Here is a 17,102-nt window from a genome sequence, read left to right as displayed (position 1 = left end):
CCACTTAGAGGAAATGTTAAGTAAACAGCTATGGTGCAGAGGAGATGCCTGAGTGATTAAAGCTGTAGGCCATCTCTGTGTAATCAATAGCTGAGGCCACAGCATGGACAGAATTTCCTGCTCGCCTGGAGAGAAAGTGAGCAGCCTGGGCTAGACCTGGAGGAACTCTGCGACTTCACAACTGGTTATAGGTAGATGGGGGGCAATATCACATGGGACTCAGGAGGGATGGATCTAAGAAGCAGGAAGAAAATCAGAGGGTGTGCATCAGGAAAGCGGAGGGAAAGGGGCCACCAAACGCTGCTCCAAGTAACTGGTGAAACCTGAAGATGTCCCTCAGACTCAGTCAGTGGGGTCAGTGGGGTTTCGCTGGAGGGAGACAAGTGGATAGATTTGAGATATTGAGAAGGCAAAATCAACTGGACTTAGCCATGGATAAGACAGAGCCTGGCTTCAAATTAGATCACTCTGCCTCCTCTTCCACCTTCAGATCCCAGCTTCATCCTCACTTCCTCAGGAAAGCATCTGCTACTCCCTAGACTCCATCAGATCCGTCTCAGGAGCTCTCAATGCACCCTCCCGCTCCTTCCTGGCACTGGGGAACATTCGCACCCATCCAGGGGATGGCCGGGGTCTCCCTTCTTTAAACCATGAGCTCCTCTTGCTCACCACGCAACTCTCAGTGCCCAGCATTGTGCCTAATAATTGTAATGACCCAATTTAAAAGCCGTTGAATAAACAAATGGCTGAGAAGAAACTCAGCTGAGAAGCAGCTAGAGGAGAAGCTGAAGCAAAGGGAAGAGTTGACTGGAAAGATCCAAACATAGGCATGACTGATATGGTCTAAGGATCAGAAAGACAAGAGTGGGGCTGGAGCACGAGGAATGAGCCCGGGCAACAGGTGTAAAGGGAGAGGCAAGGATAAGTTCTTAGAGAGCCAAGGACCACCACGCCACTCATGCCCTCTCCCGAGAAGCCTGGCAGCCAACCCATATGCAGACAAGGATGACATTTTGAATTCGCATTGCTGTGCTCTCTCTCGTATGTGACCTTTCCTGCTATTTTCTCAGGGGAGATTAGGAGAGTCACAAGTTTATAAAAGAAAAAGGACGCTCATGCCTGTAATCCTAGCACTTTGGGAGGCCGAGGTGGGCGGATCACCTGAGGTCAGGAGTTCAAGACCAGCCTGGCCAACATGGTGAAACCTCGTCTTTACTAAACATACAAAAATTAGCTGGATGTGGCAGCACACGCTTGTAATCCCAGCTACTGGAGAGGCTGAGGCTGGAGAATCTCATGAGCCCGGGAGGCAGAGGTTGCAGAGAGCCGAAATCGGGTCACTACACTCCAGCATGGGTGACAGTGCAAGATTCTGTCTCAAAAAAAAAAAAAGATAAATATCCCTTTCACTATTGAGGCTGAACTCTGAGGCTTGTACAGTGAGGAGAAAACATCAACAGGGATATCTGTGGTCAAAAGGAAGAGGAAGGTCGAGCGCAGTTGCTCACGCCTGTAATCCCAGCACTTTGGGAGGCCAAGGAGGCAGGATCACGAGGTCAGGAGATCGAGACCATCCTGGCTAACACGGCGAAACCTGTCTCTACTAAAAATACAAAAAAATTAGCTGGGTGTGATGGCATGCACATGTAGTCCCAGCTATTCGGGAGGCTGAGGCAGGAGAATCGCTTGAACCTGGGAGGCAGAGGTCGCAGTGAGCTGAGATCGCACCACTGCACTCCAGCCTGGGCGACAACGAGACTCCATCTGAAAAAAGAAAAAAAAAGAAGAGGAAGCAGATCGCTGGTACCTTCCAGCCCAGCAGAAGTTGAAAAAGAGGGAAGATGGAAGGAGGAGGAGGTCCTCACCCCGCACCCCCACTCCAGCTCTACCCAGCCCAGCCATACAGGAGGGGGAGATGGAGAAACATGGAGACTGTGTGAACAAGAGGCTGAACCAAAGGCTGAACCTTTGTTTTTCAGCACAGCCCAGGCAGGTTGCAAGCCCCTCAGAGAAACCTGGTTTCTGTAGGGCTGCCTTGGAGGAACATGGCTGGAGAGGTGAGTCTGAAGCAACACCCCATCCCTCATGTGCCCCCAGGCCTAGTGGACTGTCTAGGGATGGACAAGCTGGTGCCAGTGAGCAGACAGCACTTTAAGCCAGTATGGCTCCCAGAAGGCCACTTCCATGTTCCCTGTTTAGAGGCCAGGCCAGCCCAGCCACTGTGCAGCAGAACCCAGTGAGGGTCCCAGACCCCTTTTCCAGCCAATACCAGATCTCAAAGGCCCCAGAGGCCATCTGAGACAGGAGGGGGTGGATAGGAACCACAGAGCCTGAGTCGCCCAGGAGACAGAAGAAACGGAGGCCCCACCTGATGTACACTGGCAAATGTAAGATGTACCCCCCCACCGCCTAAAAAAGAGGGGAAGAGATCGTGCCCGTCATAGAAAATGAGGTCCATTTTCTGTGTCCCTGAAGCAGTAAAGTGAACAATTGATGACACCCTCCCCCATGTCACCCCTGAGACATATGCATCTCTTCAGTGTAGTCAAGTCCACCCTCAGTTAATTCTCAAGGGAAAATAGCACCACCACAATTATTATTTTTGTTTGTTTGTTTGTTTTTGTTTTTGTTTTGTTGAAACGGAGTCTCGCTCTATCACCCAGGCTGGAGTGCAGTGGCCGGATCTCAGCTCACTGCAAGCTCCGCCTCCCGGGTTCCCGCCATTCTCCTGCCTCAGCCTCACCCTGTCCCCATTTTAAAAGTTGTTTCTTGGCCAGGCGCAATGGCTCACACCTGTAATCCCAGCACTTTGGGAGGCTGAGGCGGGAGGATCACAAGGTCAGGAGTTCAAGACCAGCCTGACCAACATGGTGAAACCCCGTCTCTACTAAAAATACAAAAATTAGCCAGGCATGGTGGCACGTGCCTGTAATCCCAGTTACTCAGGAAGTTGCGGCAGGAAAATTGCTTGAACCCGGGAGGCAGAGGTTTCAGTGAGCCGAGATCAAGCCACTACACTCTAGCCTGGGTGACAGAGTGAGACTCCATGTCAAAAAAATAAAAAAAAAAACTGTTCCTTACTTGCTGGTCTCTTTTCAGGGTCTCCTTACATATTTGCGTTTAACCATTCACAAGTCATCTCTGACACCTTTGGTGGGTGTAGGAGGCAGTGTTCAGTGGTGAGAGAGAGGAAGGGAACCTGGACCCTGGCAGAGATGTCAGTCTCCCTGAGAGCCCACTCCCCAGCACACAGACAGGAATGCACACACCGAAAGCATCCACTCGTCCACGCATTCCTTCACAGACTCAGCGCAATTCCTGAATAGCTACTACAAGGCTCTGCACTCGTGCTAAGAAGAGACATCACCCCTGCTTCTTGGAGCTCTTTTTTTTTTTTTTTTTTTTTTTTAAGAAATGGGGTCTCACTCTGTTACCCAGGCTGGAGTGCAGTGGTACAGTCATGGCTTACTGTAGCCTCGACCTCTCAGGCTCAAGCAATCCTCCCACCTCGGCCTCCCAAGTCGCTGGGACTACAGGTGCGCACTGCCATACCTGGCTAATTTTTAGAAATTTGTTGTAGAGATAAGGTCTGGCTATGTTGCCCAGGCTGGTCTTGAACTCCTGGCCCCAGGTGATCCTCCAACGTTGGCCTCCCGAAGTGCTGAGATTACAGGCATGAGCCACTGCACCTGGCCTTGGAACTCATTTTTAAGATCTGTAGAGGGTTCTGTCTGCCAGGGCACTTTGCACTTTTTGCCTCATTTAATCATTACAACAAGCCCTTGAGGAAGTTACCCTGTCCCCATTTTACCCTTGAGGAAACTGAAGCAAAACAATGTGTCCAACTCTCTGATCTAGGGGCAGCCCTCAAAACCTGACCCCTTAGGCTGCAAACTCTTCCTCCCTAGTCTCCCGAAGATCACTGATTCCCCCCAACTCCATCTATACCCCAGGATCCAGATGGCAGCTCCTTTGGAACAATAGTAACCCACAGTTTAAATGCTCATGCTTAAAAAAGGCACCTCATGCCTTTGTTAACCAGTACTGTGAACCAGCTCATCAGGCAGCAAGCCAAGAGCCAGGCCCTGGGAAAAGGAGACAGGAGCTGGGAGTTTTGTTTTTGTTTTTTGTTTGTTTTTGAGACAGAGTTTTGTTCTTGTTGCCCAGACTGGAGTGCAATGGCGCAATCTCAGCTCACCGCAACCTCTACCTCCCAGGTTCAAGCGATTCTCCTGCCTCAGCCTCCCGAGTAGCTGGGATGCACCACCACACCCAGCTAATTTTGTATTTTTAGTAGAGATAGGGTTTCGCCATGTTGTTCAGGCTGGTCTCAAACTCCTGACCTCAGCTGATCCGCCCGCTTCGGCCTCCCAAAGTGCTGCAATTACAGGCATGAGCCACTGCACCCTGCCAGAGCTGGGAGTTTTGAATAACCAAAGGTACAAATAGGAAGTGGGTTGGCACCTAAGGCAAATTTTGCCTGCCTGACAACTGTGCGTGGGGTAACTGCAATCAGAGTGCCAGCCAATTTCAGTAACTAGATAATCCAATTGTACACCACTGCATCTTTGACTATTGCCAAGAAATTCCTGCAAAGGCTAGCGGCTCCCAAAGCAGTCACATTTGGAGGAAGGTTGTGGCTGTGGGCGGGAGGAAAGAGAGGAGGAATGATTCCTCAGGGGTCTGAGATGTGAAGGGAAGCTGCTGTTGCCAACTCTGTTTCTTATTGGGGGTAAACACCCTGACCTCACCAGGAGATCACCAGGAGATCTCTCCCCAGCTCAAGACAGGGGAAAGAGAGGGTGAGCAGGGGCTGCTCTGGGAGCTTTCATCTTACAAGAAATGGGTGCAGACAGGAAGGAGCCCAAGGCTAACGTCGGGCAGAACAGATTCAGGTCTGACCCCCAGCCCTGTCATAAACCCCACCATTATCTTTCTTGCCTGCTGGGAACCCACTGAGAGGGTCATGATGAAAACTGAGAGGTATGATTTCAAGCCTGATCTGTCTCTTCCTTGGAGATCCCTTACTCCAGCACAAACCAGAGCCTGCAGAGTGTCCTGAGAGTATAAAAATGTAAACAACAGCCAAAGCAAAAAGCCCTGTGCACTCCAAAATGAGGACACATTTACATGAAACCCTACTTTGGGGCAGTAAGAGGATGTGAAATTATCAGGTGGTTTCCCCCTAAGCTTGTACTTCAAATCCCGCCTTTTCTAGATTTGCCTACAGAATGTAAAACAGGCTGGGCACTTGTGAGTCTGCCTGCCCTAGGCAAGAAAATGCTGCAACTGTTGGCTCGCGAGAATTCATGCTCTTCCCACACGCCATGATGCCGTTGTGAACATGCTTTCAATGAAAGATACCTTCTTTTTAAAAAGTTGCTGGACATTATTCTTAAGGCGAGTTATCTATGGACTCAGATATTCAGCTGAATAATACAAGCTGATGTCCCTCTCTTTCTCACAGAAACACACACACAGCCCTACCTTGAAGGTATGGAGACTGCACTCAGAAATCAGTCTTTGGGCTGCTAGTCCATGAGAGCTACTATTTGAGGCACATGTGGCACTCTGAGGGCATCCTGGGCACCTGCCCTGCAGAGGGCCCCTGTGGAGGGAGTGGGGCCTCATACCTCCTGTCTGCAGCTGACAAGTCCAGGGCTTGTCAACTGCAGCCAGAGCCCGCCTGTGCTCTGCCAGGCTCTGGCTGCAGGACAAGAGCCTATGGATCAGGGTGGATCAGGGTCTCCTACCCTGTGGCCCTTTCCTAGGCCAGGGGGAGAGCAGAAGGAATGGTAATGTCTCAGGGGAACACGAGGCATTGGAGAGAGCACTGAATCCAGAGCTGGCTCTTCTTGCTCTGTGACCTCAGGCGAGTTACTTACACTCTCTGAACCTCTAAAGAAGAGAAATTCCTTTATGAGAAAAATGTATTGACCAGGCACGGTGGCTCACACCTATAATCCCAGCACTTTGGAGGCTGAGGTGGGTGGGTCACTTGAGGTCAGGAGTTCGAGACCAACCTGGCCAACATGGTGAAACCCCGTCTCTACTAAAAAATACAAAAATTTGACCAGGTGCAGTGGCTTACACCTGTAATCCCAGCACTTTGGGAGGCTGAGGCAGGCAGATCACGAGGTCAGGTGTTCGAGACCAGCCTGGCCAACATGGTGAAACCCAGTCTCTACTAAAAATACAAAAAATTAGCCAAGTATGGTGGCACATGCCTGTAGTCCCAGCTACTCGGGAGGCTGAGGCAGGAGAATTGCTTGAACCCAGGAGGTAGAGGTTGCAGTGAGCCAAGATCTTGCCACTTCACACCAGCCTGGGCAACAGAGCGAGACGACAGAGCGAGACTCTGTCTCAAAACAAACAAACAAAAAACTACAAAAATTAGCCGAGTGTGGTGGCAGGCACCTGTAATCCCAGCTACTCAGAAGACTGACGCAGAAGAATCGATTGAACCCAGGAAGTAGAGGTTGCAGAGAGCCGAGATTGGACCACTGCACTCCAGCCTGGCAAAAGAGCAAGACTCTGTCTGAAGAAAAAAATAAAATAAAATAAATGTATTTATTTATTTCAAGCATATGTAAAATAGCCACCTTGAATCCTCACGACTGTTAGAGATGAAAAGGCCTTTTAAGGTTTAGTCCAACCTCCTAATTGTGTACATAGGGCTCAAGCCAGGTGACTTACCTGAGGTCACACAGCTGGATGGCTGAAAAGGGAGAGCTGTACAGTCCAATCTGTAGCCACTTGCCACACCTGGCTATTCACATTTAAATTAAAATTAATTTAAAAACTAAAATGTAGAAGCCAGTTCCTTGGTTGCATTGGCCACATTCTAAGTGCTCGATGACCACACGTGGCAAGTGGCTCTGGGGGGACAGGGCAGGGGTGGGCCTTGCCCTCACTGCGGGGAGTTGTGTTGGGCAGCCCTGGCCTAGCGGTCCCATGACCTCCCTGGTTTCCTTTATGGGGTGCAGCAAGAGGTCCAGCAAAACTGAGGGCAGCCATAGGTCTGTTTACCAGGCCCCCGTCTTCCACTCTCACCACATCATCACTTGTAGTTCTCATTACGTTGACCCACCTCTTAAACAAAATGATGAATGATGCCAGTAGTCCTGCTTAGAAGAGCCCATTTCTGTAAAAGGCACTGGGCCAGTGGCCCACTCTGTCAGCCTCCAGAGAGCAGCAGCCAGGCCTTCTGGGTTCAGCCAGGCACGACCAATGGCCTTGGGCTAAACATTCTGAAGCACTGGGGAAAGAAGCCCACAGAAACTTCTACCTATTGTGTCATGGTTAGGAAGCATGGGTGGGGGTCAGGGTCTAATTCAAGCCAGTGTTGACCACTGTCAAGCCTGTCAAGTCCCTTCCTGTGTAACTGACAGGATCAGAACACAGACTGATGGCCTGCTCTAATATTCTCTGTGCTAACAGGGGACACATGGCCTAGTGCCTCCCGAAAGGCAGAGGAAAAGTAAATCCCTGGTCATAAAGCATAGTATTATCTGTAATTTCTCATTCTATGTCAGTGGGTTGTCATATTTTGGGGATGACAGGCCTTTTAGGTATCTATTGAAAGCTATAAATCTTTCCCCCAGGGAAACACATATATGTACATAGACATCACGGTTGTGTATATCATCGTTTCAGGCCATTGCTGGCTTTGAAGATAGAAGGGGCCGTGAGCTGATGAATGCAGTCTCTAGAAACTGGAAAAAATAAAAAGACTCTCCTCTAGAATTTCCAGAAGGACATTTCCAGGGGACAGAGCCACAGCCAGGAACAGGCACACTGAAGAACATTCCCACCAATAGGAGCCACATTTCTCATCCGCTCAAGGAGGGAAGAACAGGTGTCTCATTTGGTCTTTAAGCCCCTCCCCACCACTGCAAGGCCAGACAATGCATGAAGCAGTATTGCCTTCAAAAACGGAAAATGGCAATGTCTGCAATACTACAAAACCTCAGTGAGAGGGAATTTTCAGAAACCATGTTTCTGAGGTTAATTGAATTTTGAGGTCAACAGATAACAATGAGACACCACTTTGGGTTTCAATCACCCATTGCCTGTGAAGGGTCAGCACCCGCTTGAACCTTTCATGACTAAGGATATGGCAGACCCAGGGGACGTGTGTCCTGCTGAAAATCCCATTGGAGGACACAACAGATGTCACTGTAGAAGGGGCAGAGGATAGGGTGGAACCTCACACCCCACTCTCCCCAGAACTTGCCTTTAAAAGGAACAAATTAAGTCCCGTGATCAGGTGGCGGTTGTGCCATTTGTCTCTTTTCCCTAACTACTGGGATCCAAGGGCAGAGGGAGGGGATATGTGTGTGTGTAGACACATTGTGTGTGTGTGTGTCCATATATCACACACACAGAGCATACGTACATGTGCTCTGGAACTTAGGGGCTTTGGAGGTAGCCAGTGTGTGAAAACATTTATGCTCTGACACATTCTTCGTAGGAAGTCTGAGTAAGGGTTTCGATGTGCAACCCACACAGACTGAGCATGAGAAAATTAATCTGATTGCAATCATGGGAGGTGAGGGGCAGAGGTGGGGGATCAATGGGTGTACCCAGGACACATTACGGTCATGTGCAAACAGAGGATGTGGCTTAAGTTTGACTCCAAGCAGCAACAGAGACTCCCATAAAAACAAAACCCTCCACCACTGTCCTGTTATAACAATTTCTAAAACATGCCTGGTCCCCAAAGAGATTCTCTGGAGACCAGGCATGTTTCTTGTTGCCCCGAAATAGTCTTTTTACCCTATAGCCACTCTGCTCTTTTGATTTGGAATCACAGAACTCATACAGCCTTAGGGCTGAGAAGGTCTTTGATTTAAGCATTCAAAGCCTTCTTTCTATGGATGCCCAGAGAGAGAGGTTCCTTGCTCAGATCATATAGAGGCCAGGCCCCTCTCACAACCCCTTCTAGACTTTCTAGGACCCTCAGAGCCTACTGGATTCTTAAAAATCCTTTTAGCTTCCCAGCGATCTTAAATTGAGCAGGATTTCATAGATTTACCTATCTGGTGCCTATACATGACGTGGGTGAGAATGTGACAGAGAACCCCTGGGCCAGCCCATAAGTCCCAGGAGAAAGAGAGGGCTCCATTGCCTGCTGATGTCATCAATGCCAAGGAGACTTAGCTGGTCAAAAGTTGAAAAAAAAAACCCTCAGTACACACCTCAAAAAGGGCAGGACTATCTGGGTTGAACCATTGCAAACCTAGGTCCTGCAACACCAAACCCAAAGTGAGCCCAAATCCCCAGGAGAAACTTTTGGAGGCCCTGTTGACACATTCGGCACTGTGGAGAATTGCTTTTATGGATTCCCACCTATGGTGGGAGTAACTCAGCTTTTGAAAAGGGAAGCACATATATTTACAGCTGTGAGTAAACCATTTCCTATGGCTCTGCCCTTTGCACGGCTGTAACAAAGCCAAGTGGTAGAATAATCCACTTGTTTGAGCAATGCCCCACTTCGCCCAGCAGGGTATTGGGGGAGGCTGCAGAGATTCCATCACAGAGGAGCTTAGCCAAGACAGGCAGATAACAATTCGGGCATGAGGCTGGCATTTCTGAAACCCACAAAGATGCCAACACACAAATGTTCACACAGCCGCATCTGCAGCTGAGGGGGCCACAAACAAATCTCTCAAACTTAACTGGGGAACCGCAACACCGCCTCCCCAGCAACCCCAGCAGAGGGCTTCCAGCACACTTCAAAGCACACCAGCCCCTCTGTTGCTCATAATCTTGAGAGAGTAGAAGAGATATTTGTGGGCCTTTTTCACAGACGAGGAAATGAGTCCTGCAGCTTTCCCAGAGTCTCGCAGCCAGTTAGGAACAAACTCCCAACAAGAAGCCACATCTGCCAACACTTGACCCAGGGTGCCTCCCTCATTACCACACCTTCCCCAAAAGAAGGCTCTTCCTCTGGGTTATGATAATAACAGCTACACTTGTTGAACACTTGTTCTGTGTCAGGCACTATCCTAGGCATTTTGTGCATAAAAACCCTCTACAGAGATTTTATCCCAACTGTACAGATGGAGAAAACGAGACTCAGAGGGGTTAAGTGACTTGCTTAATGCCACACAGCTACTAAGAGATGGCACAGGGATTCAAAGCCTGATCCATTGGCCCCAGAGCTCTTTGGACCAAATCACAGAGAAGAGGGACAGTTCTCAGGGCTCCTGTGAACAGGAGCCTCCCCAGCCCCAGCTACAGGATGAAGGGAAGCTACCTCATTGCCACATTGCTGCCATCAATCACTATGGGTCGCAGAGAACTGGCCAGGGATCCGAAGTCCTCTTCCAGGGCTGTCCCCGGGCCACGCTGGGCAGAGTCCAGGGCCCCACAGGAGCCCCGAGGCACTAGCCTGGGTGCAGCCGGGTGCTCCAGGGCCCCCGGGCGGCTGCCCGTGCGGATAAGCTCCTGCAGCACGTCGTTGACCAGGGCGCCCTCGCCCAGCTTGCCCAGCACCCGGAGCACGTCCTCCCGGTCGTAGCCCAGCTTCTGGAAGAACTCCATCTTGCTGGGGTGCTCCATGCTGTGCCCAGCGGCAACGGGCACAGGTCCTGCCCCAGGCGTCCTCCTCTCAGAGTCCTGCAGGCGTGAGCTAAAGAGAAAAAAAAACGCATCCATCAGGTGTTTCCTGGGCAGACTGGGGCAAGGGCAAGGCATGCCTGCGCTGGCTCCCTCCCGGCCTAGCTGTCAGGAAATCAGGTGGAGCCCAGACCCCTTGGGGACTTTCAGTTGCTCAGTGTGGCTGCGGAGCTGCAGAAGCTATCACGCTGCTTTCACAGTGCGCTCTCTGAGGCCTTCACCCCACACTGCCTGGCAGGGAACCCTGACCACACACCAGGGCTGCAGGGGCTGAGCATGCACCCAGCACTCAGGACAGGCCAAACACAGATTTCTTGTTTCTCAGGCTCTGTAGGGGGCTGAATAGTGACCTCCCAAAATTCCCATGGTGAATTCCTCACCCCAGTGCCTCAGAGTGTGACTGTATTTAGAGCTAGGACCTCTAAAAGGAGATCCCTCATCCAATATGACTGGTGTCCTTATAAGAAGCAGAAATTTGAACACAGAACACACAGAGGGACCACCATATGAAGACTCATGGAGAAGGGAGAAAGTAACCCTGCAGGCACCTTGACCTTGAACTTCCAGGCCCCAGAACTATGAGACGATGAATTTCCCTTAAGCCCCCAGTCTATGGTGCTCTGCTCTGGGGCCAAGCAGACTAACAGAGGCCCCTGGCTTACCCAAGGCCAAGTGCCCCCTGGTGAATTCTACTCCCAGAAAGGCAGTGCTCCCACCCAAATTCTGCTTGGTGCCCTGCACAGCTTTCCCTAATGATTAACTCAGACCACACTGAATCTCTGCAATAGAAGGGCCTGCCCCGGCCGGGCGCAGTGGCTCACGCCTACCATTCCAGCACTTTGGGAGGCTAAGGCAGGCAGATCAAGAAGTCAGGAGATAGAGACCAGCCTGGCCAACATGGTGAAATCTCATCTGTACTAAAAATACAAAAATTAGCCGGGCATGGTGGCGCATGCCTGTAATCCCAGCTACTCTGGAGGCTGAGGCAGGAGAATCGCTTGAACCTGGGAGGCAGAGGTTGCAGTGAGCCAATATCACACCATTGCACTCCAGCCTGGGCAACAAGAGTGAAACTCCATCTCAAAAAAAAAAAAAAAAAGGGCCTACCCCAAATTTCATCCGTCCCAGCCAGGCACTATGTCCTGGCCTACACCAAGGGGTGGGGGGTGACCTGGGAAGGGGGTTGCAGCCTGATAGATGGTTTCTAAAGGAAGACGACTAAACCAATAGGAACACTCTAGACAGCCTGGGTCCCTCCTCTTTTCTACCCGCAAAGACCAATACATTCAAAAAAATAAATTTTTTAATACAGAAATAATCAGGAAAACATATTTACTACAAGCGAAAACTCCAAGCAACGATGAATAAAATACATGATGTCTCTCCTGCGCGACCCCAACCCACTTGCTTCCCCTACTGTTTTTCTACATCCCTCTAGTGCTTTCTCCGTAAGTTCACTTGCATGTCTAATAGATAAACACAAATATTGTTTTAGAGTTGTTTCGTTTTAGTTTCACACAAATGGTGTCATATTACACTTATTGCTCAGCAACTTACTTTTATTATTAAAAATGCATTTTGGGGGCTGGGCACAGTGGCTCACGCCTGTAATTCCAGCACTTTGGAAGGCCAAGGCAGGTGGGTCCCAAGGTCGGGAGTTCGAGACCAGCCTGGCCAGCATGGCGAAACCCCATCTCTACTAAAAATACAAAAATTGGCCAGGCATGTGGCACATGCCTGTAATCTCCGCTACTTGGGAGGCTGAGGCAGGAGAATCGCTGGAACCTGGGAGGCGAAGGCTGCAGTGAGCCGAGATTGTGCTACTGCACTCCAACCTGGGTGACAGAGTGAGACTCCATCTCTCCAAACAAACAAACAAAAAAAAAAATGCATTTTTGACCGGGCGCGGTGGTTCATGTCTGTAATCCCAATACTCTGAGGGGCCGAGGCAGGTGGATCGCTTTAGCCTAGGAATTTGAGACCAGTCACTGCAACATGACAAAACCCTGACTCTACAAAAAAATTAAAAAATTAGCTGAGCATGGTGGCGTTAGCCTGTAGTGCCAGCTACTCAGGAGGCTGAGACGGTAAAATCTCTTGAGCCCAGGAGTTTGAGGCTGCAGTGAGCCGAGATCATACCACTGCATTTCAGCCCAGGTGACAGAGCGAGACCCTGTCTAAAAAATAAAAACAGAATGGAATGGAATGGAATGGAACGGAACAGAATGGAACAGAACAGAACCGAATAGAATAGAATAGAATAGAATAGAATAGAATAGAATAGAATAGAATAGAATAGAATAGAATAGAATAGAAATGCAGTTCACAAATTTTTCCATGCCAGTTTACCTGTTCTGCTGCTCACTGTATCCCCAGCACTTAGGACAGTGACTCACACGGTTGAATTCAATGTATACATGTTGACTGGTGAGTGAATGAATGAATGAATGAATGAGTGAATATGTTCTTCAGTGTTTAACCATGTGTCGTAGGAGGAAAGTCTGTTTTCCATTTTTCGCTGTTACAAATCAGGCTCAGTAAACATTCTGGCACGTCCACCTTTCTACACCACCCTCATCTCAGTATCACAGGCTCCTGACCTTCAGTCCCTCTTCTCCTATTTGACTTCTTTGAGTCAATCACATCTCTCAGCCAGGTTCCCACTTTGGCCTGGCATTCTCTGCAGGCCTGTCCCAGGAGTTCAGGAGCCAGAGCAGATCTAACAATGGCAGGGTCTGGCAAGTGAAGGGCATTTCGCAGCCAGTCCCCTGGACAGAGAGGCCTCTGCCGCAGCGGCCACCTGCTCACCTCCCACTCCACCTCAGCCCACTGATGGCAGGTACCACATGAAATAATGAAACTGACCCCAGGGGCACCAGCCCCTTCTAACTGCCAACTCCAGCAACATCTTCACAGTCTTTGCCTTATGCCACCTCTCTGCCGTTTTTGAAACTGGGAACCACTCCTTGACCTGCTATTTTAAATTAAAAAATTGTGGACTGCCCTTTCTTGAAACTACCTGTTCCCTTAGGCTGTATAACTTGGCCTCATTCTTTCCCTAAATCGGTCCAGCTATGTCCCCTCTCCTTCAGTGTTGGGGTGCCACCCAGACTCTCCACCAGCCCCTATAATTCTGATGGGCCCCACAGCTGCATGATTTGCTCACACCTCCCACTGAGCACCGGGCACTGTTATAAGTCTGTGAGACAAACGCTGTGCATGCTATTTAAATGTTATGGGAACTCAGAATGCTGTCACACAACAGACATTTGCTAAGTGACTACTTCAGTGGTTCCCAAGGTGTGGTCTAGGGAAGCTTGGGGGACTCCAAGATTTTTTCAGGGCATCTTCAAAGTAAAAACTATTTTTAGGCCGGGCACAGGGCTCATGCCTGTAATCCCAACACTTTGGGAGGCCAAGGCGGGCAGATCACGAGGTCAGGAGTTTGAGACCAGCCTGGCCAATATAGTGAAACCCCCTCTCTACTAAAAATGCAAAAATTAGCTGGGCATGGTGGTGTACACCTGTAGTCTCAGCTACTCGGGAGGCTGAGGCAGGAGAATTGCTTGAACCTGGGAAGCGGAGGTTGTGGTAAGCTGAGATCGCGCCACTGCACTCCAGCCTGGACAACAGAGTGAGACTCCATCTCAAAAAAACAAACAAACAAAAAACACTATTTTTATAATAATCTAAGGTGTAATTTCTGTGCTTTACTCTTATCCTCTCCTATGTGTACAACAGAATATTCTAGAGACTACATGTTGTGTGACACTGCAACAGCTTGAATGCAGAAACAAGTATGAGAATCCAGCTGTCTTCTGTTAACCCAGACATTAAAGAGATTTGCAGAAATGTGAATCAGTGCCAGGCTTCTTACTAACTTTTTTTTGTTTTGGAAAATAAAGTTACTTTTCATGAAGATATGTCATTTATGTCAGTGTAATTGGTTTATTATTTATGTAGAAATAAATGAATTTTTTAAAGTTCTTTGTTTTCATTTCTAATAAAGTACGTATTCAGCGATAGATAGAACCCACATAAACAAAGACTCAACAATTTTTAAGAGTATAAAGGGGTTCTGAAATTTAAAAGTTTATTCTTAAATCTAGAGCTGTTCCAACAGGTATTCCCACATAGCTGACTCCATGTAGGTGACCTATAGACATGCCCTCCTTCACCCAGGGCCCCAGTACAGAACATCCAGTGTCTTTACTCCCTCAGTCTGGCCCTCTCAAATCTATCTCCTACTGTCCTCTGCCCTACCCACACCTCAGTCCTGCCGTCTTCACCCCACACCCGACAACTGTAACAGCCTCCATCTGACCTGTAACCAGCACTGTATTTCTAAAACGAGTCTGATCATGTTCGCCACCTGCTCGGAAATCTCCTCATTGGCTACAAGAAATACACCAAGTTCCTAGGCAGGCTGATGAGCTTGTCACAAAGCAGCCCTGATATCGTCCACCTCACTGCCCACCCCTGGCACACCTGACCCCTTCTCTAGAGCCATGCTGAACATTTCCCTGCTCCCGAGGCATTCCAGAATGTTCTCACACCAAGCACAGTGGCTCGTGCCTGTAATCCCAGCACTTTGGGAAGCCGAGGTGGGAAGATTGTCTGAGGCCAGGAGTTCAAAAATAGCCTGGACAACATAGTGAGACCCCCATCTCTAAAAAAAAAAAATGTTAAAAATTATCTGGGCATGTTGGTGTGTGCCTGAAATCCCAGTCACTCAGGAGGCTGAGACAGGAGGATTACTTGACCCCAGGAGGTCAAGGCTGCAGCGAGCTGTGATCAGGCCACTGCACCCCAGCCTAGGTGACAGAGCAAGATCCTATCTCTTAAAAAATAAAACTAAACTTAAAAAACAAACAAAAAAACAGGATGTTCTCAGCACTGTGTTTCTGCATATGTTATCCTCTCTACCTGGAAGGCTCTTTTTGTCTTGGAAGACATCAAGATTCAGCTCAGATGTTATTCAGAGCTATCATCCCTGCGCCTACAGACAGAATGAGCAGCTTGGCCATCTCATCTACCACAGCGCTTTGCTCACACCTGTCTTATAACACAGTGAATTGTCATTCTTCTGTTTCTCAAGACGCTGAATTACTCAGGTATCCTGACCTATTGCCTCAGAATCACCAGCACCAGCATGATGCCTAGTATATCTGAGGAGTTTAATGGATTTTTTTTTAATTTTTAGAGATAAGGTCTTACTGTGTTGCCCAAGCTGGACTTGAACTCCTGGGCTCAAGTGATCCTCCCACCTTAGCTTACTAAGTATCCAGGACCACAGGTGTGTGCCACAATGCCCTAATAGATTTTTAAAACTAAATGTCCAAAGCTAAAGTTATCTTGTCTCCTCAAATATTTTTTTCCTTGGGCTCCCAATCTTATTGAATGGCATCTCCCAGAGGCCCAAAGAAGAAATCTCGAAGTGCCCTTCCACTCCTCTCTTTTCCTCACCTCTACATCCCATTGGCCAATAATTCTACTTCCTGGACATTTTCCATAACCACCCTCCCCTTCACACTCACAGCACCACCCTAGCTCATTCACTCCTTTGTGTAACAAACATTTGCTACTCACCAACTCAGCACCAGCACTCTGCTGCACCACAGCTCTATGAAAACAAAATAAGACAATCCAGTGTCAACTCATTCATAATCAGCTCAATAAAACAGACAAAAAACGTTAACAATGAGCCGTAAACCATGAAGATAAGCACGTACATTCAATTAGAAAAATGTGCTTTCAAATGTGGTACAACACATCACGGAACACCATGCAGACATAAAAAACAAAATCATGTCCTTTGCAGCAATATGGATGGAGCTGGAGGCCATTATCCTAGATGAATTAATGCAGAAACAGAAAACCAAATAGCACATGTTCTCACCTATAAGTGGTAGTGAAACACGGAGTACACGGGGACACAAAGAAGAGAACAATAGATACCAGAACTGACCGGGCCCAGTGGCTTATTCCTGTAATCCCAGAACTTTGGGAAGCTGAAGCAGACCAGCCTGACCAACATGGAGAAACCCTGTCTCTACTAAAAATACAAAATGAGCCGGGTGTGGTGGCGCATGCCTGAAACCCCAGCTGCTCGGGAGGCTGAGGCAGGAGAATTGCTTGAACCAGGAAGGTGGGGCTTGCGGTGAGCTGAGATCATACCATTGTGCTCCAGCCTGGGCAATAAGCTTGAATCTCTGTTTCAAAAAAAAAAAGATACCAGAACCTACTTAAGGTCGGAGGGTTGGAGGAGGGCGAGGATTGAAAAACCACCTATCAGGTACTAAACTCATTACCTGAGTAACAAAATAATCTATACACCCAACTCCCACCACATGTAATTTACCCATGTAACAAACCTGCACACGTATCCTTGAACCTAAAATAAGAGTTGGAGCCTGGGCACAGTGGCTCATCACTGTAATCCCAGCCCTTTGGGAGGCCAAGGTGAGCGAATCACTTGA

At 48.8% G+C, this 17,102-nt stretch overlaps 1 protein-coding gene across 1 annotated transcript in view; it reads right to left on the bottom strand.

The window, feature by feature from the left end:
* ZC3H12D (zinc finger CCCH-type containing 12D) overlaps nucleotides 1-17,102 on the bottom strand; it is a 36,260-nt gene that overhangs the window by 14,331 nt on the left and 4,827 nt on the right. The window contains exon 2 of the mRNA XM_011947383.1: nucleotides 10,262-10,636. Within this exon, the coding sequence (XP_011802773.1) occupies nucleotides 10,262-10,566 (305 nt within the window). The 5' untranslated portion in view covers nucleotides 10,567-10,636. The remainder of the gene's footprint in view (nucleotides 1-10,261; nucleotides 10,637-17,102) is intronic.

This window comes from Colobus angolensis, unplaced genomic scaffold, assembly GCF_000951035.1.
Source record: "Colobus angolensis palliatus isolate OR3802 unplaced genomic scaffold, Cang.pa_1.0 Scaffold263, whole genome shotgun sequence".
NCBI lineage: Eukaryota > Metazoa > Chordata > Mammalia > Primates > Cercopithecidae > Colobus > Colobus angolensis.
The sequence above is the reverse complement of the archived record's forward strand: the minus strand, read 5'-3'. Positions and strand labels throughout refer to the sequence as shown.